The sequence below is a fragment of the Sycon ciliatum genome, chromosome 7 (assembly GCF_964019385.1).
Source record: "Sycon ciliatum chromosome 7, ocSycCili1.1, whole genome shotgun sequence".
Taxonomy (NCBI): domain Eukaryota; kingdom Metazoa; phylum Porifera; class Calcarea; order Leucosolenida; family Sycettidae; genus Sycon; species Sycon ciliatum.
Window position 1 is genome coordinate 13512867 of NC_088649.1, and position 26908 is coordinate 13539774.

The following is a 26908-nucleotide window of genomic DNA, read 5'->3' on the forward strand; positions in this document are numbered from 1 at the left end:
ATGTGCTCTTGACTAGTAGAATATGTGCTCATAATTATATTTCTATAAGTAGTTGTAGACGGTAGTACGTGTCAATATAGCTACTGTGAGACCCACAATAGAACCATTTGCTGGCGGCGATTTCGCCAACTACCAAGAACGGATCGGAGCCTTTTATTTTCTGGCCAACGACATCGGAGTTGTGGCCACCAATGCTACGAATGATGAAAAGGAACGGGTAAGAAAGAAAATGTTTGCCCACCTGATTTCCAGCCTGTCGAAAGATGTTTACGCTACTCTCATGAGCCTCTTCCTCCGAACCTGCCCTGCTGACCAAACGTTTGATGAACTTTGTGCTCTGCTGAGGGATTATTAAAAAGTCTGGCGGTCGCCAGCTACGCTGTCATACCAGTTCCGATCTTGCATCCAACATCAGGCAGCGGGGGAGGGCGGGGGAGAGCTGGGGCACTATTCGAGATAGGGCACTATAGTCCTTATGCACATTGTACAGATGTACGAAATTCTGTACTATGGCCGTAGGTGTGTACATACCCGGTTGGGTGTTCATTGTGTGCTATACATGCGCGTTTGACCCATTTAGCCTCACAATTCATGGCAAACGATCACTTTTCAAGCCTTCTTCACTTTGGGATTGAACTAACGACTAGCTAGATCTCTGCCGGAAAAAGATTTCGTATGAAATGCCTTCATGGCCCATTTCATAGTGGAAATAGCAGTAAACACAATAGGGTCCTGCACATTCAACACCCAACCGGGTCTACGGGATTCTACAAGATTATACGGGATTTCGTGCATCTGTACAATGTGCATAAGGCCTATTCAAGAGAGGGCTCTAATCGCTCGAGTACGGTATGCGGCAGCTCTTTTAAAGGGTTAAAAACTTAAAACCTACTGCAATGCCCTCAATGATACAAGAAGAAACGTCGGAACACCGTCTGAACCTTCGGGAAGCCAACCTACCGCAACCGTGGCGTCGATTCCGGCTTTGTTTGTGGCCACCTCGGCGTCGAACGCTTCGTGCTTCTTTAGCTTTGCCTCCAGGTTGGTGGTCTCCCGGTAGGATTCGTCGGAAGCCGTCTGCATCTTCTCCGTCATCCAGTTTGTACACTACAACACACAAGATCAGTAAACAAACAACCACACAAAAAAACAAGCAAAACAAAAAAGCAAACATGATCAAGAACTGGAAAAGTAATCGGGACAAGATGACTCCTGCACCTAAATATCCAGTGAGCAAACCTAGCAAACAGAATTACTTCAAGTGATATGCACTTTAATATATATTCCACTTTTACACAGACAACGTTGTGAATAACGGCCCGCTATCGGGCATGAGAAAGTTTTGGTATCGGCGAAGCGTCGTTATTATTTTGTGAGGTTGGACGTTGGACGTGTCAAGTCAAATGACTACAGTACTAGAGGTCTGACGATAGTGTCACTATTCACGGGGGTCTTATTCATGAGCTGTTGTCACTATTCACTGGGTCTTATTCATGAGCTGTTGTCACTATTCACTGGGTCTTATTCATGGCTGTTGTCACTATTCACGGGGCTCTTATTCATGAGCTGTTGTCACTATTCACGGGGCTCTTATTCATGAGCTGTTGTCACTATTCACGGTGCTCTTATTCATGAGCTGTTGTCACTATTCACGGGGCTCTTATTCATGAGCTGTTGTCACTATTCACGGGGGCTCTCATTCATGAGCTGTTGTCACTATTCACGGTGCCCCTTATTCATGAGCTGTTGTTAAAGCCGAGGGCATGACTCTCGAGAGCTTTTCGCAGCAATGTCGTGACCCATCTTGCTTAGAGTCGGGGGCAGATGAGGGTAGAGTTCTGCCAACCAAGGCGCTTCCAATGTACAATTGGGGTAAACAAATAACCAGATGACTTGGAACTGACAGTAGCAGACCACGCGACTAACAGCACAAACCCATATGTTTCTGCACACTCAAGGTAGCGTGGCCGAGTGGTCTAAGGCGCTGGATTTAGGCTCCAGTCTCTCCGGAGGCGTGGGTTCGAATCCCACCGCTGCCAGAATTGTTTTTTTGTGTGTTTTTTTGCTTTCACTTGCACTGTGATCTCTTTTCTGTGGGCATACCAAGTTCGTGATGGAGCTGAAGTCGTACGATAAACAATCAGGTAAGGGGTCTTTACATTATTCAGCTGCAGTCCGTGCACTGCGCCAAATCAAACACCGCACTTTCCCTCTGGTTTGAAATAAACTTTCGTACGGAACTGGAGTTCACGTGTCAATGTATTTTAGAGATCACGTAGGGACTGGAACGAATCGAGCAAACCAGGTGTGCTGGTACAAGAAATTATTTTAATCGTGGGTTTGAGTGCATGCTTGCAGAGCGTGATGGAAGCAAGTTACGTAATGAAGGCAGCGCGCCGCGCACTGGCCCATAACCACAACTGCATACTCTTGTTTATGCACTCTTGGTGTTAGGGGTCGGCTCAGATTTTTTTAATTTTTTATTAAGGCCACAGCTTCCAATCATGACATGCAAAGCAGCTTTTGACGTCCCTGAAACAAATATCGTTCACTTCATACTCCGATCCCATCCCCCGCCGAAAGGAATGCGGTTTGCAAATCGCATGCATGTACAGTGTTGTTAGACTTGCGGTTTCGGGGCATCCTTGGCACTTCGATTTCCAGATGACTAAACAAAACTAATAACAATCAGCGTCCATGGTGTGCCAGCATCCGTGATGTAGCAACACGCATGGCATACCAACGGCCATGACATACATACCCGCGTCCATGGCATACCAAACAATCAGCTCCTGTTTGGAACGAGAAAGCTAGGCCATTTCTTGCTTTTCCGCAGCGGCGTTCCAGCCTGATTTTCCGCTGTGACGTCAAGCCACTAAGGAGAATCAGGCTATGATTCTAGGATTATTTTTGTTCTGCGACTGTGTGACCAGGCACGTCCTTAGACAAGGCCATCGGTTGGTCAGTTTGATGTTGTCACAGGTAGCGTGGCCGAGTGGTCTAAGGCGCTGGATTAAGGCTCCAGTCTCTCCGGAGGCGTGGGTTCGAATCCCACCGCTGCCAACCAACTTTTTTTTCTTTGTTTTCAATGCGTTTGTATGAACATAGCAATATGTGGGAGGAAAGGAGACAAGCAAGTTTCCATAGTGTAGCGGTTATCACGTTCGCCTAACACGCGAAAGGTCCCCGGTTCGATCCCGGGTGGAAACAGCCAATTTTTTTTCTTCTCTTTTTTCTTTGTTTTCAAAGCATTTGTATGAAGATGGATATGTGGGAGGAAAGGAAGCAAGCAAGTTTCCATAGTGTAGCGGTTATCACGTTCGCCTAACACGCGAAAGGTCCCCGGTTCGATCCCGGGTGGAAACAGTCGTTTCTTTTTCTCATTTTTTATTGGGAAAGAATATGCAACTGTGATTACGGGTCAGTGAACGAAGCACTGCCTTCAATACAAAACTTGCCTGTATCATGCCCTGTACTCACGCAGGCAAGCCCACACTCTCGTACCAGTGCACAAGGTTTTGCTTCACGTCCAAGTACATGTACCAACATGATCTCTGCATTCTGAGAAGTTCAGTTCCGTACGAAAGTCGGTTTCCGACCGCAGTGAAGGTGTAGAGTTTGATTTTTCTCAGTGCATGCCTGTAGCTGCATGATGTAATGAAGGCAGTGAGCTGTGCATCTGGTCAGTAGAAAAAGAGACAGCAGTTGCATACGCTTGGTTGGGGACTTTTGCTTTTCCATATCCAGGTGGTAATGTGAGTAATGATCACCACCGCCATTACCACTTGGATATGGAAAACAATACAATATCATTCTGGGAGAAAAGAGACTCAGCGACTCGTTACGAACTCGTAAATTACAGAAAATTGATTTCGCATCGTTCTCGAATTGTACATGATACAAAGCGGGTTTGCGGCTTGTCAACGACCTCACCATGCAAGGCACGTGCCTTCCTAATTGGGAGGGGCAAGGCGATTGCCATGGCCAAGATGTGTACACGGGTTTAGCACTACTTCACCATGTATGGCATGTTCCTTCCTAATTTGGAGCTGTGTGATCTCGGAGCATCTTACGAATCAAACAGCCTTGACTCATGTAAACAGATCCGATCCACGAGATGTCAAGAAGACTCTAACCCAGACCCGAATTGAATGACTAGCTCATAAGAGCACATGAGTCACTGAAACGCTCTAGTACAGTGCTGCTCAATGAAACCCAGTCACAGAGTCACTCAAGTACGCACTCAAGTACGCACTCAAGTACGCACCGGGGCATTGCGCAGCCCTAGACCTGCGCACACTGGGCTGAGAAATGATGCAAGGCGCAAACTTGACTCGCGCGACTGGATTTCATTGAACAGCACTGTACGTGTAGCTAGCAGCAACAGGAGAGCATACCTCATCAGCATCTCGCAAGAAGTTCTGCAAGTCAACGGCATCGCTGAGCAGCTCATGGCGAGCGATGGACGCCTCCTTGACTTTCTCACGGCGACTGGAGACGGCATCTCGGCGAGCAGCAATCCTGAAACGAAAAAATCAAGTGTACAGAAATTGCGCACACACGCACACACGCGCGCGCGCACGCGCACACACACGCACACACACATACACACACGTGCGCACCCTCATAGATGAGTGAACGAACGATTCAGACAGGACGCAACATCACAGCAAAAGCACAACCAATGCGTTGACATGTGAACGGGCAAGATCTCCACCACATCCACCACTGCAACCTACCATTTGACTGAGCAAAGCACTACAAAGCTAAGGGAGAGACAGAGAAAGACAGAGAAAGACAGAGAACGGAAGACAGAGAAAAACAGACAGACAGACAGACAGACAGGCCAACAGACCGACAGACAGGCAGGCAGGCAGGCAGGCAGGCAGGCAGGCAGGCAGGCAGGCAGGCAGGCAGGCAGGCAGGCAGGCAGGCAGGCAGGCAGGCAGGCAGGCAGGCAGGCAGGCAGACAGACAGACAGACCGAGAGAGGCGGCAGTTTGCTTGCACACAGCACCTTACTTGACCGAGTCGTAGTGGCCAGCCTGCACCAGACAATCAGCCTGATTGTAGAGAGAACGATAGCGCTCCTCCTGAGCAGCCACTTGTCCTTCAAACTCCTCATGCTTCTTCAGCAGAGCCTCAGCACTGTCCACAGTTGTCTGAAGTGGGGAATAAACACATACAATGGGTGCAGCATAGAAGATATAAGTCAAATAAACTGCTACAGTACGAAGTAGTGGTTGCGACTTCGTAAGAAAGGGTTTGCTCCCCACACCGGAGCTCGCGCTATTCCGCCGACTTTACTTGACACTTGACTGACTCACGACTGCCATCCAGAGCACACGAGAAGTCCATCGAACCTTCGACTCGGCAAACCTGCAAGAAAGCACCACTCCCTGCTCAATACACAGTGTTTCGGGGAATTCACCCCTCATCAGTTGAGCTTGAATAGGCTGAGGAAGATTGTGCCTGAAGAGCACCACTTATATAGTGCTCTCCAGGCACAAACATCACCAGGGATACAAACTTACAGAGACGCTCCGTTTTTACAAACTGCTACAGTAATTGAAAAATAAATAAATTCATCCGTAGGAACGCCACCACCCTTCAAGGATCAAGGCGCAGATGCAGCTCCTGAAGCGGTGGGAGGTGAGTAGATCAGACCCGCCACAAAGTGGTCAAACACCGGAAATCCCATTCACTACAAGAACAGCATGGCAGCAAAGCGGCATCTCCTGCGACGTGTCGGGGAATTTTAAACACGACACAGCTGAGCAAGAATTGCCTTCAAGACATGATTTTTAGAGAGGAATACAAGAACGCCAAAAGCTACAGTGAACATATCCGCATCAGGGGTATCGGAAGGTATTTTAGTGTGGTACGGTCAGCCATGTGAATTACTCGTGGGGGAGGGGTGGCCAAGGCGAAAATTTTGGAAATTTAGAGTCCAGATCAGTGTATTTTATTGATTCACAGGTTACCTGGGGCAAAAAGTGGTACGGTCAATACCGTAGTGACCGTACCTTGTCCGTCGCCCCTGCGCATACTTGCGCAACATAAGTGATGAAGAAGTAATAAAGTTATGATGTTGTCGAGCAAGAGCAAACAACCACCGCCGGAGCTACAATGCTAGCAGTGCACACCTAGTCAGCACTGAAAAACGTCTTCTTACCCCCAGGTCTTCATTAGCTAGGAAGGCTTCCTGTGAACTTGTCAAACCGTCAAGCTGCTCGGCTTCACGATTGAATAACTGCACAGCACAAGGCAACGGCAGAGAAAGGAACAAGTTACAGATGCACGTGAACATACATGCTCGCATATCGCTCACGTATCGCTGACCCGCAGTCTTAACAGACAGCTGGTCTTCTACAATGTAGACACCTGGTGTGTTTAAAATACACATGCTTGATTGTGGACTTTGTAGCAAGGGTTTGGCGTCTGAGATGATCGGTCCAGGGTTTGGTGTCTGAGATGATCGGTCCAGGGGTCTCTAAACCAGGTGGCCTCTAGAATCAGGTAGTTTCTAGAATCTGGCAGCCTCTAGAATCAGGTAGTTTCTAGAATCTGGCAGCCTCTAGAATCAGGTAGCCTCTGAATCAGGTGGCATCTAGAATCAGGTGGTTTCTAGAATCAGGTAGCCTCAAGAATCAGGTGGCCTCTAGAATCAGGTGGTTTCAAGAATCAGGTGGCCTCAATAATCAGGTGGCCTCTAGAATCAGGGGACCTCTAGAATCAGGTGGCCTCTAGAATCAGGTGGCTTCTAGAATCAGGTGGCCTCTAGAATCAGCTGGTCTCTACACACAGGTATTGTGGGTACCTGCATGTCTAGCGTTGCCTTGAGCTGCTCGTTGCGCGCTGCCCAGTCGGTTTGCAGTGCAGCGCGCTGTGCTGTCAGGCGCTTCATGTAGTCGCGCACGTCAGGGGCGTTGACACTGGCTGTCAGCATACGCTTGCCCAGGGATAGCAGAGTGTCAAATCTGTGCAAGAAAAGAGAGACGGGGGGGGGGGGGGGGAGTTGACAAATATTGGTAAATGTAGTGAAGAGCTATCACGGCAATTCAGAATTTCGGATTTGGCTTTTCGACAAAGATAATGTCACTTCTCTGCGGTTGACGTCACAGTATAAGAATTAGCAGAGAAGTAGTGTTCTTTGTCCACCCGGGAACAGGTACGAGGGAGCACGGTGTGGGATAAAAGGAGGTGACGAGTGCACGGTCGGCCTCTGTTGTCTTTGTGCGGAGAGTTGAGTGAGAGTGTGCTGTGGTGGCCCCCACTGGCAATATGGACATGTTCAACAGTGCTGTACACGTATGAGTGAATGTGCGAAACGAGTGGAGTGCAGAGTGGACAGAGAAGTGAATCTATTTAGTAGGGGTGAAAGTTGGCACTGAGATCCCGAGTTCGAGTACTCTGATTTTCTTCGATCGAATATTCGAGTATTCGAGTATTTTTCATCTCCTAACAATTGCACACCAAGGGCTTTAAAATAACATGATACAACCCTGATTGAACCGAGTAGCAGTCATTTTTCTCGGGTATATTGGTTGGTGGGTCATTTGGGCTCTCTCTATTCGTGAACAAATGTTCACCACATAGTCTGCACATCACCATCTGCCGACTGCTGCTCTGAAACTGCAGATTTCTGTAGTAAATGCATGAACGAGTACTCTGATTTATTCCGAGTACGAATATTTTTGAAAAAACCGAGCGAGTACTCGGTATAATTGTTTCACCCCTACTATTTAGCGACCGTACTCACAATCTCACATGGCATGGAATGGAGGCAAATCATTCTCTTGGGAACAGAATCAAGAAAAGGGACGAGCCGTGCTGAGGTGGCCCAGAGCATCCAGACTTTTCTATGCAAGGTAAACACGACCGCCATAGCGAGGTTCATTTCTAACGCTACTCGTAAGCATGAGAACACGAACAACAAACTGCAAAGGAAACTTGACTTTTGCTTACTTCTCGTTGTGGGCATCAATGTCCGCTTTCAAATCCTGGTGTTTGTCAATGGCTTCTTCAGCCGACTGCACATCACGAGGCAGGTCATTGGAGTTCAGCGTGCTTTTCGTCTCGTCCGCCCAAGCCAGCTGGACAGGATAAGAAGAAGGAGAATACAGTGGTGAGTTTATGACTCATGAGCACGTGCACACACACACGTGTGCACGTGTGCACGCACATGCACGTACAAACGCACATACCCCACCGCTGCCTTGCATTGCAGCCCCATTCAGTCAATGTTCTGTTAGTCTGCTGTTTTGGTCATTTCCTCCTTCTTTCTTGTTTTACGAATTGGGTGCATGGTTTCAAGTAAATAAAAAAGAAAAGAATAAAGAGCAATTGCACGTGCAACAGCAGACAGGGCACTTGTTCTTGTCTACATCGTCAACACCCACACGACGCACAGTGCCAATATCCATCTCCCATATGGTCTAGTGGTTAGGATTTCTGGTTTTCACCCAGACGGCCCGGGTTCAATTCCCGGTGTGGGAACTGCTTACTTTTTTCTTCTTCTTTGAAACTATTTTTCGGGAAAAGAATGCAAAAGCAAAGGTCGTCCCCGGGTGGGCTTGAACCACCAACCTTTCGGTTAACAGCCGAACGCGCTAACCGATTGCGCCACGGAGACATGCTGATTTCAATTGAAGATTGCACCCATTATGTTTTGTACATTCTAGGTAACCACACGGATTGCAGGGAGCCAGCCGTATGAATTCCAGGGTGCCATGTGGATTCCAGGTTGCCATGTGGATTCCAGGGTGCCATGTGGATTCCAGGGTGCCATGTGGATTCCAGGAAGTCGTGTGGATCCCAGGGAGCCGTGTGGACAACTGAGGTATGAGCGTACATCAAACCATATCTTCAGGATTGCAGAGCTCGACGTTAGTTTGCTGGCCCGCAACTATTCTCACAAGCAATCACCACGCGCGCGCGCGCGCGCGCACGCACACACACACACACACACACACGCACACCTCAGACCTCAGACATGCCCATCGCGGGAGCGATGATAGCGAACAGCTATGTTAGACACAGCAACTTGTGCTGGGATTACACCATTCAACAGCTTGCAAGGCTGATGAATTGACCGCCACTATTTTTAGCCTGGTATCCACCACACACACACACACACACACACACACACACACGCTTACCAAATCTCGTGAGTCGGCGTAGAAGTGCTGCAAATCCAACGCATCATTCAGCTGGTCCCAGCGTCCTTCAGCCTTCGCCTACGCACACACACACAACAGCAGCCAGCCAGTCGCATAAAATGTGTTCATGTGTGCACAAACGTGAATTGGGTGATCATGTGTGCACAAACATGAAGTGAGTGTTCCTAAGCATACAAACACGAATTGGGTGTCCATAAGTGCACAAACGTGAATTGGGTGTTTATGTGTGCACAAACACGGACGGGTGTACAAGAGAGCGGCACATCTTGATGCATTTGCATTCCACCATAATACATGTTACTCAGGGACCCAGGCTGTACAGTAAAGATGTCGTATGGCCCATGGAGGTACGCGATGCACTGAAGTTTCACTGTAGTAGCACTCAAATTCAGAGGCTGTATTCCATTCAGCACGACTCTACTACTGTATTTTGAACTATTTTCTGGAGTATAAGGCTGTGTTTACATGAGAAATTTCAACCCGGGTCGAGTTCAGCCCGGGTTGAAAGTCTGGACGATAGACAAAAGAGGTGAGCGTTTACATGAAGACAGTTGACCCGGGTCAAATACTGATATGCCGCCAAAAGTCCACTTCTACAGTCCTGTATGGTCACGTGAATCCGTTCGCGCGAAATTTGCATCTGCAGTGCCGTTCAAACCGGGCGCGAGATACGCACAGAAGTACGTTTGTACGATTTTCTTGACCCGGGTTGATTTCAACCCTCCCCTTGGGGGAGGGTTGAAATCAACCCGGGGCGAAATTTCAACCCGGGTCAAGCGCAATGCGTCATGTAAACGCGCAATTCATTTTATGCACATGGCGGGTTGAAATCTGACCCGGGTCGAACTCAACCCGGGTTGAAACGCCTCATGTAAACACCGCCTTAGCCGCACTTTGAACACTCAAAATTCTCCCACAAGAATGAGGATGCAGCTTATACTCCGATGATCAAATTGACAATGATAAACAGGGTAGATGTCTGTATTTCGTGGCAAAAGGGGGGGGGGGGGGGGGTTGCGGCTTATACTCCAAAGCAAGCGGGGGACTTAGAACACACAGCACGCCACTCACCTTGACTTTCTGCCATGTGGTCTGGATCTCGGCCTGCTTTGCACGGATACGCGTGCTGTCGCGCGGATGAGCCTTGACCACTCTGTACAGAATGAACATCAACAACAACGACAACGACAGCGGCAGGAGCAGGAGCAGGGGCAGAAGCAGCAGCATCAGCAAAAACAACAACGATACCACCAAACAATAATTTTAACGAAAACCGGGACCATCGCACTAACGAGACAAGGCAGGATGAAAAGAAAACTTGCCAGGAAAGGAACATACCGCCATACTACCTATATTTAGCAATTGATTGAATGCAGCGGTAACAGGCACACCACTGAGTGCGTTCGATTATGCACGCGAATCGATTCGCGCTATTCACATCACCCCATGTGAATAGAGTGAATGGATTCCGAATCGATTCCAGGGCTCATGACATGAAAATCGAACGACTTGAATGCATGCGAATGGATTCATGAATCGATTCAAGTGCATAACCGAACGCAGCCACTGGCATGTGTAACAACAACTTACAAACAAGACATACAGTGTACTCGACAAAATGTTTTTATTACAATCAGCAAAGTGTAAAAAACAACAATGTAAAAAAGAACTCAACGCATTCAAATGTACTACTACGGGGTATTATTGTATACTAGCGTGTAGTACGTACTGTTCAGCTTGCTCCTTCAGCTTGTCCAGTTTCTCCTCGACGGGTGCCAGCTCTCTCACAATAGCCTGCACATACGTGCACACGAATGTATTTACACGCACACACACGCGTCCGCAACAGACACATACGGACATGCACACACGTGCACAGACACAATACGCACACGCATGCCCGCAGAAATAATATACGCACACGTAGACATACGGATGTACGTACGGACGCATACACACACACACACACACACACACACACGCGCGCGCGCGTGCACGCATACACACACACACACACACACACACACACCGGAAGCAGGACATACTCACTCTCAAGTACAAGCATCAACACACTCAACCCTCCCTTAGACCGGTACATTGGCCACCAAACAGTTCATGTAGAAGCCGATGTCAGTACCAGGCTTCTGTTCAAGCCAGGCCAGGCCAGGCCAAGCCAGGCCAGGCCAGGCCAGGCCAGGCCAGGCCAGGCCAGGCCAGGCCAGGCCAGGCCAGGCCAGGCCAGGCCAGGCCAGGCCAGGCCAGGCCAGGCCAGGCCAGGCCAGGCCAGGCCAGGCCAGGCCAGGCCAGGCCAGGCCAGGCCAGGCCAGGCCAGGCCAGGCCAGGCCAGGCCAGGCCAGGCCAGGCCAGGCCAGGCCAGGCCAGGCCAGGCCAGGCCAGGCCAGGCCAGGCCAGGCCAGGCCAGGCCAGGCCAGGCCAGGCCAGGCCAGGCCAGGCCAGGCCAGGCCAGGCCAGGCCAGGCCAGGCCAGGCCAGGCCAGGCCAGGCCAGGCCAGGCCAGGCCAGGCCAGGCCAGGCCAGGCCAGGCCAGGCCAGGCCAGGCCAGGCCAGGCCAGGCCAGGCCAGGCCAGGCGCACATTACAGTAATACTCAGCCCCCGGGGGTCCAGGGTATCAGGAGTCCTCACCTGATGTTTCCGCTGCAGCTTCTTGACCGAGTCCAGGTCCTTGCCACAGTCATCCGTAGCCAGCGCCTGCTCCTTCTCCGCAATCCACGCCTTGGTCTCGTCACACGTCTGCTGGAACTGTTGCACGCTGTGACAGAGAAAATGCAAACAGGAACAGAGCAAGAGGCAGATCTAACGTATTACAACACTGAAGTTAGGGTAGTACTTGTGATCCAAAAAGAAATTCCGTGTCCATCCCGGCTCGAATTGGGGATAAAAACTCCCTGCGTCCATCCACCCTTCCACCAGGGACAAAAAGAAATTCCCTGTGCTGGGGACAAAAAGACAATTCCTGTTTCCACCCGGGATCGAACCGGGGACCTTTCGCGTGTTAGGCGAACGTGATAACCGCTACACTATGGAAACTCAGATACTTTGTGACTGCCAAAAGCATGTCTTGTCGACAAATTCATATTGGTATCGTTTGTAAGAAAAAAAAGCTGGTTGGCAGCGGTGGGATTCGAACCCACGCCTCCGGAGAGACTGGAGCCTTAATCCAGCGCCTTAGACCACTCGGCCACGCTACCATGCACACACAACTGTTTCCACAATAAAATCAAGAAACATTTTCCAAAACACTGCAGAATGACAATGATGAATCTACCAGCATTCTCTGAATACCCCCTAGAAACTTGAGGAGATTCCCGAAGCTCTCCAAGCTCTCCAAACTTCGCAGATAACTGAAACTTGTGGAGATTCCCCGCGTTCATGGATCTGCTGTGCATGCAGACTACTACCAAGCACTTGTGTTTCCATGCACACGTAGCCGTAAGCACAACAAATCAACAACAAAAACATGCACACTCATGCCTTTCAAGGTAGCGGTCCGTTTGGTGCCTAGTGTTTTGCACTCGAGAAATCATCAAAATCCATTCATTCATTCTTCCTATTTCTTCGTATTCCAAGAGAGATTTCTCGAAAAACCAGCAGATAATACTTTAGATGAGGGGTTGGCATACGTTTGGCCCAAATCCAGACTTCAACGCCATTTTGTTTTTTGTTTTTTTTGTTGTTGTGAAAATAGGCCTCTTTTGCGGGCAAAATTAACCAACAACTCCATACAGGCCGTCCTCTGTAAACGGACTCAGTCACTGCGGAAATGATGCAATACTACGCTCTCATGCGCGTTGCTATAATTCAAGCACGTTTCAACTCATGGTGGAGACTCCATGTCTCTGTCCTTCTCCACCACCATGGTCTTACACTGCAACCGTCGTAAATATCCCTCCAAATTTTCGCCGAGGTTCCATTAGCCGTGGTTGCCTATAAAACCCCTGCAATCGCCACGCAAAGTGGTCATTGGCTACCCCAGCCATGTATTGTTTGGAATAAAATAAAATAAAATAAATAGGGCTGAAACGATCGTGGATTTTCACGTACAGTCTACTCGCGATAAGTCACGCACTTTTAAGTCACGCACTCGCGATAAGTCACGCACTTTTTCATCCAGGACACCCACCTCAAGATTTTTTTATTTTTCGGGATTTTGTGGATTTCGTGGATTTCGTGAATATTTGCGAATGATGTGGTTTTCAATGATGGAGCTTGAATACTGTAAAGGTAAGAATATAATTATTATGTGCATATTGTATGAGAGCCTTCACCCTCAGGATCACCCACGACAATCCAAGTTTGTCAGTCACAAACTTCTCCCTTCGAAGCAAAATATACTTCACTAGCCGCTCCTCAATTTTCCCGAACTGGAAACTTCTGTTGCGGACTCCCTGTGGACCAGACGGATTAGCATTGGCGAGTTTGCCAGCTTCAGCATCCCTCAGCCAGTCGCGGAACATCGCCTCCAGAACATTGTTCAACTTCGCAAATTTTCGAGCGGAGGTTTTTCCACTCTCACGATAGAGACGAACCTAACGCAGTCGATCAGCCACTGTTCGCTGTTCTTTCGTTTTCTTATGAGAAGGCATCGTCAAGCAAAGGGAAACGAAGTGTTTACACGACTGAAACAGAAGTGCGTCTTGTCAAATCCCTACCAAAACGGCAAAAGTAACGGAACGTCGTTACTTTTCTTTCTCGATCATGCCTTCATATCGATCAACGGATCATGGCTTCACGCTGTGGTAGATCTACGTCTCGTGTACAGCAGTGTACAGTGTCAGTCAGTGTAGACTACAGACAGTGTAGGTCTACCGTGCGCATGCAGCTCAGTACAGTGCTTGTACGCGTGTTCAGCACACATGTCCATATGCAGAAGAAAAAATGACGGCGGTACATATGCATGACGTGGTGTATAATGTAAGTCGCGCACTCTCGGTAACTCGCGCATTTTCTATTCCAGGACACTGTGCGTGACTTATCGCGAGTAGACTGTATCGATTACTCTTTAGCTTAACGATCGAGTAATCGATTATAATCGTTAGCAAATAGAGTCATAATTCTGTGCAAACATTACTCTGTTTCCACAAACTATGCCTTCATAATACCAACAAATCTGCATTAGTGAAAAGGTAGCTCCGAAACATGGCAGTTTCGAAGTCAATTTAACCTCAGAACATGAACCATACCCCTGGCAACTGCATATTCCCAGCGGAAACTGATTCAAACTTCACAAAACGAGGGTTTACAGTACTTTCTGGACACAAATTAAAAAAACGCAAAATAATCGTAATCGGTAATCTAAACGATTGCTCGATCGTTGAGTTATCAAACGAGTACTCGATTATTCGGTATAATCGTTTCAGCCCTAAAAATAAATAAATAAATAAATACATAAAAACTTGAAGGGCTGAGTTCACAAGGTCAATAGTCAAAATTTGGCTGAAAACGCACAAAGTGTACTCGGTCAATCTGGTGACAGTGAACTGTGACGAGGGGCAGTTTGCTTACATAAAAGCAAGAGTACATAACCCCCAGAGTGTGCAACGCCTGATCCAGCTCTACATAGGGTCTTGGTCGAGCGGAATCGGATCTTCTGATGTCATGCGTACACTCCACACGAGCGCAAGGCCGGTCTCGAGGCAGGGCACCGTTGTTTTTGATCCTAGAGTACCCGCGACCCCCCGGGTTCCCCTCAGATGTGTACGGTATTATGACGCAAAGATCCGATTACGCTCGACCAAAACCCTATGCAGAGCTGGATCAGGCGTTGCACACTCTGGGGGGTCGTGTACTCTTGATAAAAGGATTCGTAGCCACAGAATCAAGCAAACCGAGCAAAATCATCAAGAAAAGTCTCGTGAAAATGAAGAAAAAAGTAAGCTGTTCCCACACCGGGAATTGAACCCGGGCCGTCTGGGTGAAAACCAGAAATCCTAACCACTAGACCATATGGGAGGTGGCTGAGTTCACAAGAGTAAAATGACCACTTCTAACACCTGGGTGTGATGGGTTATTGATGCCGTTTTTTACTTCAGCCAGATGAACAAATCTTGCCGCCTTGTCGTCAAGACCAAACTACCTGGACTTTTACAAAATGGTGAAGTGTGTGCATGCGTGCTCATTTCAACATGTGGACTTCGCGCATGCAATCCACCCCCAGAAGCTGCCAAAACCAAGGGCAGATCTGCGACAGTGCACATGCCTATGCAAGCTAAATATGAGCCCCAGCCAGCAGAAACCTGAACATGTGTAATTTTTTCAAAAATTATTTTTTCCCTCGAAATTGTTTCTACACTATTAATCATTCAAGTTATCAAGTTTAGTGGCAATCTGATAAGCGAAAGCATGGAAAATAGAGTTTGAAGTCACACAGGTCAAGATTCAGTACAGTTGGCGCCGCATCCATGCCTAGTGACTCCATGCAAGTAAGTTGATCCTACAGTTTCTGATTGTGATGTGGAACAGGTACATGTAAGTAAACAGAATGCAAGTCAGGCTTGCCCTCTTGGTGCTGCAGGCATGAGTAGTTCAGAAGTGTGACGATATTCCGTATACATCACTACCTTCTTTACAACACCAGAGTGCATAACGATGATTGGTGGCTGGCCTTCCAAATTGTGTTCAGGGACCTCTGTGCTGGCAGTTTGAGTGTTGTCCCAAAGCTTGCCATACTGATAGATGTACTCACCAATACCAGAGACATCCACTCTCTTGCACACTTTCACTCAGACCATGATTTCAGCATAATTGTATTTCAATGATATGAGCGAATACTCGCGTTTTGTAGCACGTGAAGATGTTGCCCCAAAGCGTTCAGCCGGTTTGAGATTTTAGGGATCCCCTTTCTCAGCACAGGCAGCAGCCAGCTTGGCGTCGTCTGGCAAGGTAGAGTACTGATAATACTACGCTCTGTTTTGCGCCGTGAGAAGCCCTCCATCAGTGTCTGCAACATCATTGTTGTCGATGTAGAAATACGGATCGCTCAGCGGGTCGACATTCAGCTTCTCCTCGCAGTCGCTATTACTCCAGCACTGACTATCGTCGCCACCAGTATCCAGTGTCGATTTTTATGAGGGCTCTTCATTGCTATGCATATGAGACTCGCCACTGCTGGACAAACTCAGCGAGATCGCCACCAAAGAAATATTTCCGATCGCGAACTAACTTTCAGCGCCGCTTCGTACAGGGAGTCTCACGCTGACAACTCTGGACCTAAGCCTTTGTCGCGACACCTGTCGCCATCGCTGTGTCTAAACTAAACCTCCGTGTGACGAGCTCTCACCTAGCGCTAAAATCAATTGACCAGAGACATTTGAAGAAATTTGAAACTCCTTTGACAACAAAGACACCCACTCGATCGAAAAAGAATCTTCAAAAGCCAGCTCACTGCGCGTCCCAAACTTTGACGTCACATTTTGATGATTGATATCAAGTACACAAGTGCTGGTTTTCGCTGGCCGGGGCTCATATAGTAAACCCTGTGACTAACGACCACCCCTTGGGGCCAGAAAAAGCGGTCTTTAGTGGCAGGTGGTCCTTTGTTAGAGGTTTGCACCGCACAACCATATATGAATGTGAGACCGTCCGTGCCTAGCAAAGTGGTCTGTAGTACCAGGCTGGTCGCTAGTCACGGTGGTCTTTAGTTACAGGTTTTACCGTAGTACCAGGCTGGTCGCTAGTCACGGTGGTCTTTAGTTACAGGTTTTACTGTAGTACCAGGCTGGTCGCTAGTCACGGTGGTCTTTAGTTACAGGTTTTTACTGTATGCACAGATCCTCGTGTTTTCATGCAAGGACACAGAAAGGAGATGTTGGATTCGTGAGAAACGTGGCGCACAGACCTATACTGCTTGCATGCTGTGCCAACAGCAAGCTGGACCAGAAAGTCAAACCAAACACTAATCATCACCAGTTCACCAGATGGATGTCAGACTACTGTGGCACCATATAAGGACAAGTGGGGTTCGTACGCGGAGAAGATCCAACGTATCACATACCATGCACCATATATCAAAACTGATCCGTGTGGGGACAAGTCTGTACCAGGACAAGCCCCGTGACGTGCTTGGTGGAGAGCCCAACTGCTCTGGCTGTTCGATCCCATGACTGACGTGAGGAGTGCACCCCAGACCAACCACCACAACTCAAACACTGCTGCTCCCCACCCCATACCGGCTAAGGCTACAAAGCTCTACCAAAGAAAAAGGAACTTGACTGGGGGTTTCGTCAACATCTGTATGTCTGTCTCCGTGGCGCAATCGGTTAGCGCGTTCGGCTGTTAACCGAAAGGTTGGTGGTTCAAGCCCACCCGGGGACGACCAATAATTTTTGCATTCTTTTCCAAAAAATTGCCTTAAGAAGAAAAAAGTAGGCAGTTCCCACTCCGGGAATTGAACCCGGGCCGTCTGGGTGAAAACCAGAAATCCTAACCACTAGACCATATGGGAGGTGGCTGATGTGTAGCATATGTTCATGGCATAGATAGCGTCCAGTCACAGCTGCACATATGTTGGACACGCTGCCCCAAACCCATAATTTCCGCATCTCCTGTACATACCACGCGTGCATGATCACACCACCACCCAACTCGTCATCATAATATTATGCTACACGTCTGCTCCTGCATTCTGCTCTTTGACGGTCCTAGCACCTTCCAGCCAGGTCTGATATTCAGCAGATTAGCATGCTGTTTTGTTGTACTTCTCGTGTGCTCCGAATGGCAGCCGTGAGTCAGTCAAGTGCCGGTCCGTCGGCACAGAAGCACAAGCTTCAACGTTCGGAGCAGACACCTACTTCTATAAGTATGGAGGAAGTCGCAACATATCACCTTGTTTATGTTTAGAGTTCTAAAGAACCAGGTCTAAATGTAATGCTCTGGCAGGTTTGGTGTCCACATGTATGCATGCAACAAGTTCAAGGGACATAGCTCGCACATCAGTGGTGTGCTGTGCTGACCGTGTACAACCACTGGCAACCTCATGGCCATCGCTTTACCTATGTTGACTATGTAGTACCCGTGACGACGGCCATGTCCTGGTGTGATGACCAGACTACACTGACCACATGGACTCAGTAGGCAATCAGGTCACTATAGACAGTCGGGAGTCCAGTATGCAGTCTAAATCATATAAAGAGCTATGCACCTGTTGATCTGAATTCAAGGACGCACTCCACACCATGACAGTGGCGGATCTAGGGGAGGGCGCGGTGGGCGCGCGCCCTCCCCTCAAACATTTCGATTTTTTAGTGCATGCACATGGGCAGTTGCGCAAGTGTTTGCACATGCTGTGACAAGTAGTTTCTAGTGTCAGATAAGAAAGTTCTTCTGAACACGGAGTAGTTGTTCTCTTAGACTTTGGTTGACTTTTAGTTTTGAAATTAGTGTTCAGTTGACGAACTTGTATAGCTAAGTCGGTGAAGGGGATGGTGCACCGCCAGCCCAAGCGGCTACGGAGCCAACAAACTCTCCACGGAGTTTTCGCGAAGCGAACTTACGCTTCGTCAGCTGCTCAGTCGAGCGATCCGTCTTTGGAGGAGAATTCGGACCACCGCGAAGATCCTGAGATCGACGTCTGCTCAGACTCTGATCTTCCCCAAATGGAATCTGAAGTAGATTCTGACGACGATGGTGGGACTGTCAGTAGTAGTGATGCGAGTCAGGAGCGTTTACCTGTTGAAACTATCGCAGATGACGACGTTGTGACTGTCACTAATGTGGCTGGTGGCACTGCTACGCAGCAAAGTTACTCGGATGCTGTTGATGCAGCTATTGGCGGTGCAACTCTGAGCGATGCAGAAAAGCGAAACATGCTTGGGAACCAGAATGTTCACAAGGCCATTCCGATCGACCATGAGCGGGTGCTGGACAGGTTCGCTAAAGCCAAACGTTAAACCCCGTCGTTTCCTGTTGTCAGACCCGACTGCACCGGAAGTTGCTTGATTGGCTGTTCGTTCATTCTGACTTGTGTCACATGATTGTACATAACACGTTACATGCCAATATTGGGGAGGTTTCGCTCTACGTAATTACGTATGAAAATCCGTATGTCGTACGCGCCGGGGAGCGAGGGCGACTTTCATACGTAAATCTCTCTACGGATTTCCGTAGGAAAACTGTTTCCTACGTTGGGTCCTCCGTAGGACTTTTTGAAATATTTTTTCGCATTTGCTGCATTTGTCCATGGCAACGTTCAAGCCGCGCGAAACACAAGGTACACACACCGTACACCACGTGCAAAATATAATGGAAAATGCGGTTTCTGTTCATGGTGCATGGGTTGGGCGCATGCAGCCACCCGTCTCCAAAGCAACAATGCATGTTTAGCAGTCGTGAAGAAATCACGTAGAGCGAAACCCAACAGCTCTGATTTTTACGTATGAAAATTCCGTGCAGTTCCTACGTTATTTTCATACGTAATTCCGTAGAGCGAAACCTCCCTATTTGCTGTAGACATATGCTTGTGTATATAAATGCTGAAACCGAACCCAATGCTCACACTACGATTGTTTTCTTGCTAATGTATTTCCACTCCATTCTTACTGCTGGACATGGCCATCCAAGTAATCGTATATTTTTATTATTTTGCCATTATTGTTCTCGATCTCAGCATGTCTTGAGCTTTGAAGCACTATCTTTACACAATTCAATGTAGTACGGCTATGTTCTACTACAGCCCAGCCAGAGTCCTCAATGAAGTGGTTGAACAAGTGCGAGTGCACTAGTGAGTGCATGTGCTAAAAATAATAGTAATTCTACATAACCGCTAAGCCTATGACGTAAAATAGCCGCTATGTCGTAATGTGTGCAAAATACATGTATCGCATGGGTTCCGTGTCATGAATATTACCCGCGCCCTCCCCTCAGCTGAACTCTGGATCCGCCGCTACATGACCTACCGGAATCCTGCTTGCCGACTTGGCTGCCTCTCTCAAACCTCCCAATGTACCTATGCCATCGACAGGACCTGCCTACCAGCCATCTCCCATATGGTCTAGTGGTTAGGATTTCTGGTTTTCACCCAGACGGCCCGGGTTCAATTCCCGGTGTGGGAACAGCTTACTTTTTTTCTTCTTCTTTGAGGCTAATTTTTGTAAAAGAATGCAAAAAGGCAGACCGTCCCCGGGTGGGCTTGAACCACCAACCTTTCGGTTAACAGCCGAACGCGCTAACCGATTGCGCCACGGAGACAAGTTGAGTGATGCTGATGCCTACTCCGTGCATAACAGTAATGTCTGCTTACCTTTGAGCGACCTCAATCACTTGTTCTCTGGACGCCTTCAGACGCTGCAATGCCTCCCACCTACACACGGACACACGCACGCACGCACGCACGCACACACACACACACACACAAGCAGATAATGAGAACGCACACCACAAGATTGCGGAACTCCAGCAATCAACTACTGGTAGGGAGATACCCACGATCACCACGACAGCATCCTGGCACCTCATCACGTGGCAAATTGCCTCAATAAACTACAAAGAAAAACTCTGCAAAGATAGCTAACACAACCAATTGCCAAAACAAGTTGAGATAGAAGACTTGAGGCTGACACAAGGACTACACAACTCCCCAGACCCAAGGTGTGAGTTTTACAGAACTCTTTGCATTTAAATACAGTCAACCTCACAAAAAACGACCTCAGGTAAGTATCACAACAACCCGTAAACAACGGAACAATCTTCAGACCCAGTGACTGATTGACAGCATACTTTCAACCTGACAAATAACAACTCGCGAAAAACTACACATTTCTCATGCACGATCGAAGGTCGTTAATAAGACTCGTTATTCGCAAGGCTGTCTGTACATCACACTGCTGACCTGTCATTGAGTTGCTGCTGTCGACGTCGGATAGCTCTGGACTGTGTGTGGCCAGCACGTACAAACTGGTCGGCCAGGTTGTTGATGTCCATGACGCGAACACTGTGTGCCGCCAGCTCAATCACAAAGTTCTGGACACACACACACACATATACGTACATTGACATTCCCATATGTGGCACATGTACGACACACGGGAGGGTGCACATGCATACACGCACACACATGAATACAACAACAACAACAAAAAACACGCAAAGGGAGCATGCATGCCCACATAGTAGTACGACCAGGTACACAAGTACGCACACACACGAACGCACACACACATACACACACACACACACACACACACATACACACACACACACACACACACACACACACACACACACACACACGCACACACACATACACACACACACACACGCACACACACATACACACACACACACACACACACACACACATGCATGTGCACACACACACGCACGCATGCATGCACGCACACACGCACACGCACACGCACACGCACACGCACACACACACACACACACTACTTGTACTTGTTGCTCACTGCCAAAACTGGTCACGCGGGTCTCCCCGGGAGAGGGGGAGAGAGACTCAAAAGGAATCTTGGAAAGATGGCTCAATTGGCTATCGAACCGCCCAACGGCCGACACCCCCTGAAATTCCCAAAACTCTGGGTGGACTTGAAAATGATCCCACTTATGGGCTCACCACACCTCAGTAAGTGGGTGAGGACAAGGTGCAGAAAAAGGATTGACGGCATCAGGGTATCCGTCCAGGGATCCAACTGCAGTTACCCCTGCCCCCAGTGAAGGTAATAATTGCTACTAGTGTGGGTGGCCAAATCAGAGTGGATCTGATATAAGCTTCACAAGCACCATTGATTACACCAGAGTTAATCTAGCCAGAAGCAGTCCATGGTTAACAGGTATGTATACTTCAAATAGAAAGTATATGAACCCTGGAACCAACAAAGGTGGCAGGTACAATATTACACCTTCAAGCAGCCGAGCCCGTTGGCAACAGACCCAACACTATCTGGCATAAGTGTACCCACCAACTGAACTAGCTGGCACACATGCAAACACACACACACACACACACACACACACACACACACACACACACACACACACACACACATTTCACACTTACATCAAACGTCTTTTTCATGGCTTCGACGTGCTCACCACCCTCCGATCCTTCTTCATTCTGAAACACAATCTCCTGTTACACACACACACACACACACACACACACACACACACACACACACAGCACGAAAGGTGGCACAATATACAGACATATTAGTTTCAGTGGTGATGTGAGTGCTACTACCGCAAACAAATTGCACGGGTTCTTGCACAGGGCGGGTCAGAACCACCTTTCCGCTTCAGTACGACGCCACCACCCCATGATCAGGCGTCAGATGCGGCTAATAAACGGTGGAAAAGGATAGATCAGATCCACCAACCGGAGACCAAAGGCCGATATCCCATCAGACTCCCGCAAAGTGTGCCAATATTGTAAAGAGAACTAACCTACTGGAACTTCATGAACATGTGTTGTAGTACGTTATTTTGTGTACGTCGTGTGTACGTCATGTTGGTGCATGCGCGTGTTGCTGTGGTATGAAAAGCTGTCTTCGTCTTGAGTTCATCATGTCTTCGTCTTGAGTTCGTCATGTCTAGTTGTGTTTCGTCGTCGTGTCAATAAACAGTCTTCTAAATGTAGTTATCGTCGTCCCTTTGTATAAGTGTGGAGATGGCACGGGACTGGGAGCAGGTAGAGAAAAGCGAGTTACAACATTGGTGGCAGCGGTAATGGAAATTTGTAAATCTTCAACTTCTGGATTCGTCCTGCGTGGCCTTCGCTCCCAGTTTCCGATGTCATCTCCAGTCGTCCTATCGTCACAGTTCCGTCCGTCTTCAAGAAGTTCGTCCGTCGTCATCGTCCTTCATCATTCGTCTCTTGTCAGTCGTCGTCACTGGTGGTCCCGGACACGACGTAAAACTGTGCCCAGAAGAAAAGCAAAAAAAAAAAAAAAAAAGAAGGACGGATGGTCCCGGACACGACGTAAAACTGTGCCCAGAAGAAAACCTGAAAAAGAAAAGAAAAAAAGAAGGATGGAAGGTGAAGAGAAGAAGAAGAGGCTGCAGAAGTGAGGATGTCAACGCTGAGCAGCGCTCCTGGAGATGGTGGACGACATGGCAGACGGCGCCGCGGAGGAGTTTCGTTAGTGAGAGGGTACGTGTGTTGTTGTGAACGTGAGGAGTATATGAGTTTTGTATTTTCTGTTCTCCCAACATTTTGTTCTTTATTATTTGCTCTCCTCGAGGGTAAAGAGGCGCCCGCACAGCGCGTGTGTTCTGTTTGTTTTTTTATTTGCTCTTCTATGAGGATAACTAGAGGCCCCCACAGAGCCAGTGGATTTTGTTCTTTTTGTTATTCTTATGATTTGTGCTCTCACATTTTAGAATTTTTGCGTGATCGTGAGGTGGTGTGTTGAGTGAAGTAACACGTTAGTTAGTTTGAGTTTTTCAGGTTATCAGTTCCCACACGTGTGACAGCGATCGTGGCTGGTGTTCTGGGTGGGCGGACAGAGTTTTTTAATAATCTGCAGTGCAGGCAGAGGTGTTTTATTTATGGGTGTGACTGGTGTGGTATGATTGAGTGATTTGTGTGATCTTTTCCTCTTTTTTACTCTGTTTTATTATTAGAATCGAGGACGATTCTACTCTTGGGAGGGAGTTATGTTGTAGTACGTTATTTTGTGTACGTCGTGTGTACGTCATGTTGGTGCATGCGCGTGTTGCTGTGGTATGAAAAGCTGTCTTCGTCTTGAGTTCATCATGTCTTCGTCTTGAGTTCGTCATGTCTAGTTGTGTTTCGTCGTCGTGTCAATAAACAGTCTTCTAAATGTAGTTATCGTCGTCCCTTTGTATAAGTGTGGAGATGGCACGGGACTGGGAGCAGGTAGAGAAAAGCGAGTTACAACACATGCACACAAACACAAACGTATGAACACGCATACACATACACTAACGACCCAACACGCACGCACGTAACCCCCCCCCCCCCTCACACACACACACACACACACACACACACACACACTACTACTACTACTACTACTACTACTACTAGCAGCATGACTGCCCAGATAGGCAAGTGTCACCCCTATGGAAAGGGGACCAGAAAACGGGACACGGATCACAAGCAGGACCGCGAATGTCTGGCTAGGTCCTGCTGCCGGCGGAAATTGCGTTTACAATGTGGGCAGCTGAGGGGCAGAGCTGCTCTCTCAGCAGCAGATGGTCTCGCACCACGATTGCAGTTGTGACGCTTGAACCCGGCCGCAGAACGGAAGCATCGCTGACATGTTGGGCAGTGCTGCTGGCAACAAGCTGAAAGTGGCACAGACAGACTGACTGTTGGTGTAGGAGAACTCGTGACAGGCTGGCATCGATGAACAGAGTAGCCACCCTTGCTGCGGAACCACCTCTGGCAGTTCTGGCATTGCACTGATCCACGCTGGAGCTGGATGGGAAGCCGTCTCTGAGTGGCTGTAAACCCACCGTCTTCCTGATGAGCTGAGTCTCCGCAGGATCTAGGAATCCCTCTGGTGCCAACAGTGGAGGGAAGTACGGGTTGCCCCTCAGTCGAGCTCCACCATGCCCAAGTCTGTGCATTGCGCAGTGTGTGACCGGAACTTCTCACGGGTCTCCGATAGAACGCGGCACAAGTGCACCACACACACACACACACACACACACACACACACACACACACACACATACACACACACACACACACACACACACACACACACACACACACATACACACATACACACACACACACACACACACACACACACAAGAGTAGATGAGCACCACCCTCACCATACGGAGCTCTGTGAAACAGGAGGTCTCCAATACTTCTTGCCCCTACGGTCAGATTGACCATGAGCTACTGTCAACTTTACAACAGGTACTAGCAGTACAGAAATGTACCCTACCTTGTCTTTCATCCAGCTCTCCACATCGTCACACTCACGGTACAGGGAGAACAGACGCAGTGCATCTTCTAGTGCTTTGCGACGTACCTATCATACAGTATCAACACAAACACAGCGTGCACATACAAGCACGCACGCGAGCACGCATACACGCACACGCACGCACGCGCACACACACACACACACACACACACACAAACAAGGGCACTTGACCGTTACGAGTGGTCATTAAAACCATTCAGGCAACAGGCGCAGGCGTACATATCACTGAAGCCACTCAGAGTTGGAGGCTAAGTGAGATGTCGTGTGTGCATGTGTGGGTGGGTGTTTCACCTAGCTGAAAACAATGGGGGTCAGTCCAAGTGCGGCAGTTGTATCCATGAAATCGATCGGCGCAGTAAAAGAAAAGTTCCCATATCTGCATTACCACCACTATACAAAAAGTTGAGAAACACAAGCAGCTTAGGAAGTTTCACTTCTGTCAGGCCACCATACTAATACAGAATGGTAATGGGGACACCTGACACCTGGTTAACTCTACCATCATGTCTCTCACCTCAATCTGCTGAACAAGACGATCAAATGTAGCGTTGATTGCCTGCTGTCGACTGGTGATGGCATGGCTGTCATACCGGGAGTCTCCCTTACCCACTGATCAGTTCAGACAGACATAATGGAACATACATGTACACGCGTTTACGTACACACACATACACGTGTACAAACATACATGTACACTTACACACGCGTACACATACGTACACACACGAACGCACACATTTATATAGACATATACATCCATGTACACACACATACATATGCACACACACACACATTCGCGTGCGCGCGAGCACACACAAACACAAACACGTAATATGATGAAATAGAGTACTAGTAACTGTTACCTGAATAACCTAAAGTCAATCATCATCTCAGCTGAAATACATTGCTCTCACGTGTTTTCCCGCAAACCCACACTCACTTACTCACTCATACATACACATGCACAGCACACGCACAAGTGCAAACAAACGCACGCGCACGCACGTACGCACGCATGCATGCACGCACGCATGCACGCACGCATGCACCTCAGACCTCAGACATGCCCATCACGGAAGCGATGATAGCGAACAGCTATGTTAGACATAGCAACTTGTGCTGGGATTACACCATTCAACAGCTTGCAAGGCTGATGAAATGACCGCCACTATTTTTAGCCTGGTATCCACCACACAGCTGTTTGAAGTGACTTTTTCTGGCCAGTGAATCCCTATTTTTCATTTTTCATTTTTTTTACGCACACACACCACACCACATACTCCGGCATACACTGGCTGTTGGTAACCACCCAGGAGAATGAAAGAAAAGTCAGGAAGAGTCCGAGAAAGAGAAGAAAGACGTGTGCGACCATAATCGTCGGGAATTGAACCCGCAACCTCTCGATTGGAAATCGACTGCACATACCACTGCACCATATGGGACACACACGCATGCACGCACGCACACACACACACACACACACACACACACACACACACACACACATACCCATCCCACTTACACAGCGTGGCAGGTCGCCGTGGCGAAGCACCAATCCGTCTTGCACCCGAGACAACATTGGCAGCGCTGGAAAACGTAGAGAGACCACCGCTGCGACGCGAGCCAGTCGCCAAACTAGAAGTTGAGGTACTGGTACCGGGGAAGGAAGTCTTGCGAGACGATGACGATGGTGCTTTCTGCTTCTCCATACGCTTCTTCTTGACCTGTGTGTGCCACACACACACGCGCGCGCGCGCGCACACGCACGCACACACGCACACGTGCGCACCCC

At 48.5% G+C, this 26908-nt stretch overlaps 1 protein-coding gene and 13 non-coding genes across 14 annotated transcripts in view; 7 read left to right on the top strand and 7 right to left on the bottom strand.

The window, feature by feature from the left end:
- Positions 1 to 26908, bottom strand: part of LOC135821038 (spectrin beta chain-like) — a 181080-nt gene that overhangs the window by 109175 nt on the left and 44997 nt on the right. Inside the window, exons 21-36 of the mRNA XM_065334099.1 lie at positions 26639 to 26840; positions 25631 to 25725; positions 25075 to 25161; positions 22209 to 22280; positions 21024 to 21154; positions 20436 to 20495; positions 11825 to 11951; positions 10911 to 10975; positions 10253 to 10334; positions 9161 to 9238; positions 7968 to 8095; positions 6820 to 6979; positions 6175 to 6252; positions 5022 to 5161; positions 4398 to 4521; positions 961 to 1107 (exon numbers count right to left, since the gene is read on the bottom strand). Of these exons, the coding sequence (XP_065190171.1) occupies positions 961 to 1107; positions 4398 to 4521; positions 5022 to 5161; positions 6175 to 6252; positions 6820 to 6979; positions 7968 to 8095; positions 9161 to 9238; positions 10253 to 10334; positions 10911 to 10975; positions 11825 to 11951; positions 20436 to 20495; positions 21024 to 21154; positions 22209 to 22280; positions 25075 to 25161; positions 25631 to 25725; positions 26639 to 26840 (1776 nt within the window). The remainder of the gene's footprint in view (positions 1 to 960; positions 1108 to 4397; positions 4522 to 5021; positions 5162 to 6174; positions 6253 to 6819; positions 6980 to 7967; positions 8096 to 9160; positions 9239 to 10252; positions 10335 to 10910; positions 10976 to 11824; positions 11952 to 20435; positions 20496 to 21023; positions 21155 to 22208; positions 22281 to 25074; positions 25162 to 25630; positions 25726 to 26638; positions 26841 to 26908) is intronic.
- Positions 1958 to 2039, top strand: Trnal-uag (transfer RNA leucine (anticodon UAG)). The gene has a single exon. It is a non-coding gene; the product is annotated as a tRNA-Leu (tRNA).
- Trnal-aag (transfer RNA leucine (anticodon AAG)) lies at positions 2982 to 3063 on the top strand. Its single transcript has one exon. It is a non-coding gene; the product is annotated as a tRNA-Leu (tRNA).
- Positions 3138 to 3210, top strand: Trnav-aac (transfer RNA valine (anticodon AAC)). Its single transcript has one exon. It is a non-coding gene; the product is annotated as a tRNA-Val (tRNA).
- Trnav-aac (transfer RNA valine (anticodon AAC)) lies at positions 3294 to 3366 on the top strand. The gene has a single exon. It is a non-coding gene; the product is annotated as a tRNA-Val (tRNA).
- Positions 8427 to 8498, top strand: Trnae-uuc (transfer RNA glutamic acid (anticodon UUC)). Its single transcript has one exon. It is a non-coding gene; the product is annotated as a tRNA-Glu (tRNA).
- On the bottom strand, positions 8561 to 8634 carry Trnan-guu (transfer RNA asparagine (anticodon GUU)). The gene has a single exon. It is a non-coding gene; the product is annotated as a tRNA-Asn (tRNA).
- On the bottom strand, positions 12157 to 12229 carry Trnav-aac (transfer RNA valine (anticodon AAC)). The gene has a single exon. It is a non-coding gene; the product is annotated as a tRNA-Val (tRNA).
- On the bottom strand, positions 12309 to 12390 carry Trnal-aag (transfer RNA leucine (anticodon AAG)). Its single transcript has one exon. It is a non-coding gene; the product is annotated as a tRNA-Leu (tRNA).
- On the bottom strand, positions 15080 to 15151 carry Trnae-uuc (transfer RNA glutamic acid (anticodon UUC)). The gene has a single exon. It is a non-coding gene; the product is annotated as a tRNA-Glu (tRNA).
- Trnan-guu (transfer RNA asparagine (anticodon GUU)) lies at positions 17439 to 17512 on the top strand. Its single transcript has one exon. It is a non-coding gene; the product is annotated as a tRNA-Asn (tRNA).
- Positions 17571 to 17642, bottom strand: Trnae-uuc (transfer RNA glutamic acid (anticodon UUC)). Its single transcript has one exon. It is a non-coding gene; the product is annotated as a tRNA-Glu (tRNA).
- Positions 20176 to 20247, top strand: Trnae-uuc (transfer RNA glutamic acid (anticodon UUC)). Its single transcript has one exon. It is a non-coding gene; the product is annotated as a tRNA-Glu (tRNA).
- On the bottom strand, positions 20310 to 20383 carry Trnan-guu (transfer RNA asparagine (anticodon GUU)). The gene has a single exon. It is a non-coding gene; the product is annotated as a tRNA-Asn (tRNA).